Below are 3,334 nucleotides of genomic sequence, written 5' to 3' on the forward strand. Positions count from 1 at the left end.
AAAGATGCTTCTTGTTTTTCTTGGTAATGTTTAAGATATACTAGAACATATATCTTAACTTTCTTGATTGAGAAAAACAAGATATTTTTGGGGGTTCATGGCACCTAGAGATAGTTGCAAGATATAACATTTATAATATAGTTGAATAGTATGGTAACCTTTCTTTTGAAATTTCTGTTGGTGACCAAGCTATGTTTATTTCAAAGTTATGTTTTGCTTTCCTCAAATCAAAACCCATTTGGTGTCTTTGTTAAGAATTAGTCTTGGTAACAAGAAAATATTTCTTGATTTTCTAGCATATCTTGTCATGTGACTTTTTCTGAACTCCTGATTGGTTTATTTGTATCTCAGAGTACTGTTGGGCTACCCCAGGTGGTCCATCTCTATTTTGAACAGTTATAAGAAAATATTTCTTAACATTTCTTGTTTTTCTAGCCTCTCTGGTCATGTGACTTTTTCTGAACCCCTGATTGGTTGATCTGTATCCCAGAGTACAGTTGGGCTACTCCATCTCCATTTTGAACAGAGTGACAGTTGCAGCAGCTCAGTTCACTACTCTTTGTATCAGTTGATGACTCGTGCCAGTTTTACAGCCAAAAGTAAGGTAAAAGGGACCATGATCATGTGAGGCACTGGTGACTGGGTTCAATTTGCTAAAAATCAACAACTATGCAGCGGAAACAGCTGGGAACAAGATATGAAGGATAAAGTAAGTGTGCCCCCCTCCCCCACCTTGAAATACTTCAAGATAAAAGAAGTCCATGCATAGACTTTAGAGTATAGGATTCAAAAGCAACAAGGCACAGAATCTTGACAAAGCAGTAGATATGGTGAGGCAAGAGTTGTTTCCATAGCTACATGTATATCTACCTTTTGGCTGCCAAATTCTATGTGCACATTGCATGTCTAATCAAAATAATCGTTGGGAGATTCCATTTCATATCACAGGGTTAGTCTGCTGTATTTTGGTTCAAAAACAAATTTCATTACGGTATCAACTAAACATACATATCTATATGTGTCACCAGTGGGTTAAAGAATAGGTATATAGTACAATACATTACTGAAATTAATATATATTATTCAAAATTGTTTACTTGATACCTTTTTTGTTGTTTTGTGTAAGACTACGAAGTAACAAGGTCTTTCACTTTTTCTCTAGGTGTCTGGAGGTTTTGACCATACCAAATGTCAAGAATGAAAAGTTCACTGCAAGGGTTTGCTCTGTTTTGGAATGTGATACTCTGAAACCATATGGAATAGTTATATCTAAGTTTATAGATTATGGCCTTAGCATATTCCGCTACAAAATAGCTACACTGCCATTTAAGTAATGCAATAATATTGCTGTAAATGCTTCTTTGAGAAGGGTAATGAATTTGAGATTTTTCTTCTTGTACGTATATCAAGATAAATAATTGGCAATTTGAATGTAAAGGAATTAATATGCTCCTTGGGTATTGGTTATATATTATTATAATACTATAGGAAATTCTACCATAATTATTGATGTTTGTCTGGTACTGTCATCGTAAAAGTATTTCCATTCAAAGACTGTTACTATTGTGATCATACTTCATAAGTCTTATGTAAGAATGTGGTAATAAACATTCCTATACTATACACATAAGTTGTTGAGATTTCTTCCTCTAACATTTTTGTAGTTGCTATTAACTATTTAGTGATTTTCTGTTTTTAAGTATTTGACAGCAGGAATGATTGTTCAAGAAAGTGAATCTCAATGCAAGAGACAATTTCTTGGTGTGTCTTTAGGAAGGAAGAAATTCTTGAACCAGAAGCTGATTCTTGGTGCAAGTAAAATATTCCTGGTGCAAGATTTCCAGACTTGTACAGAGAATCACTGTCTAAGAGTAAGAGTATCAGTCTTAAGATTAGAAAGGAATTCTTGAGCAAGATCCTGAATCTTAGCACAAGACGCATATTCTGTTAACTGGTAACTTAGTTCTTTAGGACAGAAAGGTTTCCTTGCTTCCAAATAACTTTCAAGAAACTGATTCTAGGTTTGACCTGCTACCAGAATCTTAATCTTTGTACAAGATAATATATATTTGGTTTAAGACATCTATTCTTAAGGACGGAAGGTTATTCTTGTTGAAAGAATCTAAATCTTCATACAAGATACATAATATGGTTAGTGAAAGAAGCAACAAGAAATTCATTATTAAGGACAGAAAGATTTTCTTGCTACAAGAACCTTTCAAGAAACATAATCTAGGTTTTCCTGCTATAAGATATTTAATCTTTGTTCTAGAATAAGATGATTTTTCTTAGTTTAGAGAACATTTATAGGTTTAAAACTATGATTAGATATAAATTCTGTACCACAGAATCATTCTTGTCACAAGAAGATTTATCTTAAGTTTTTAGTCCCAAAACTTTAAGAAAGAACAGCTTGGTCTGAGAAAAATATTCTAAGAAAACTTTCACCTTCTAACTGACATTTTCTTATTTTCTTATTTTCTCACACAGAGAGTAATTTTCTTTGTGGAAGATAACTTTTCTTCCACAAAGATAAATAAGAATGGCATTTTTGGTAGTGTAATGATTGTGTCTTTGTTGATACTTAACAGTGTACGTAAGTCAGCTGTAGCTGCGATGTACAATGTGAACATTCACCCATTCCTTTCATTCCTTCATTGATTGATTGATTCATTCATTCACCCATTCATTCATTCATTCACCCATTCATTCATTCATTCATCCATCCATCCGCCCGTCCATCCATCCATCCATCCATCCATCTATCCATCCATCCATCCATCCATCCATCCGCCCGTCCATCCATCCATCCATCCATCCATCCATCCATCAATCCATCTATCCATCCATCCATCCATCCATCCGCCCGTCCATCCATCCATCCATCCATCCATCCATCCATCCATCCATCCATCCATCCATCCATCCATCCATCCATCCATCCATCCATCCATCCATCCACCCACCCATCCATCCATTCATTCATAAATTCATTCCTTTCTTTCCCTCCTTAGCCTGATCGTGTCGTGCATCTTCGTGCCGCCCATCTTGATCGGTAAGATCGGCTGTAAGTGGACCCTGGTGGTCTCCATCTTCTGGTACTCCGTCTTTACCGCGGGAAACTTCTACGCGTCATGGTTAGTACATAACCTCTACCAGACTGACTTCGCTGGTTGTTATAGGTAGCTATAGAATAATTTGCCAGGGGAGTTGTGCTACCTGAGCCTTACCTTAGCCTGGACTGACTGACTTCGAGCGGCTTTTATCTTATGGGGAGGGGTCACTGGTTAGCGATTTGGCTATGTTCTCTTATGCCAGGAAAGGGAGTTGCCGT

At 36.3% G+C, this 3,334-nt stretch overlaps 1 protein-coding gene and 1 long non-coding RNA gene across 2 annotated transcripts in view; both read left to right on the plus strand.

Moving 5' to 3' along the window:
- The window catches only part of LOC118422372 (protein unc-93 homolog A-like), a 17,216-nt gene that overhangs the window by 5,762 nt on the left and 8,120 nt on the right, over positions 1–3,334 (plus strand). The window contains exon 3 of the mRNA XM_035829891.1: positions 3,015–3,137. Coding sequence (XP_035685784.1) covers positions 3,015–3,137 — 123 coding nt within the window. The remainder of the gene's footprint in view (positions 1–3,014; positions 3,138–3,334) is intronic.
- On the plus strand, positions 7–2,122 carry LOC118422966. Its single transcript, XR_004831983.1, has 2 exons — positions 7–709; positions 1,163–2,122. It is a non-coding gene; the product is annotated as an uncharacterized LOC118422966 (long non-coding RNA).

Source organism: Branchiostoma floridae, chromosome 9 (genome assembly GCF_000003815.2).
Source record: "Branchiostoma floridae strain S238N-H82 chromosome 9, Bfl_VNyyK, whole genome shotgun sequence".
Lineage (NCBI taxonomy): Eukaryota > Metazoa > Chordata > Leptocardii > Amphioxiformes > Branchiostomatidae > Branchiostoma > Branchiostoma floridae.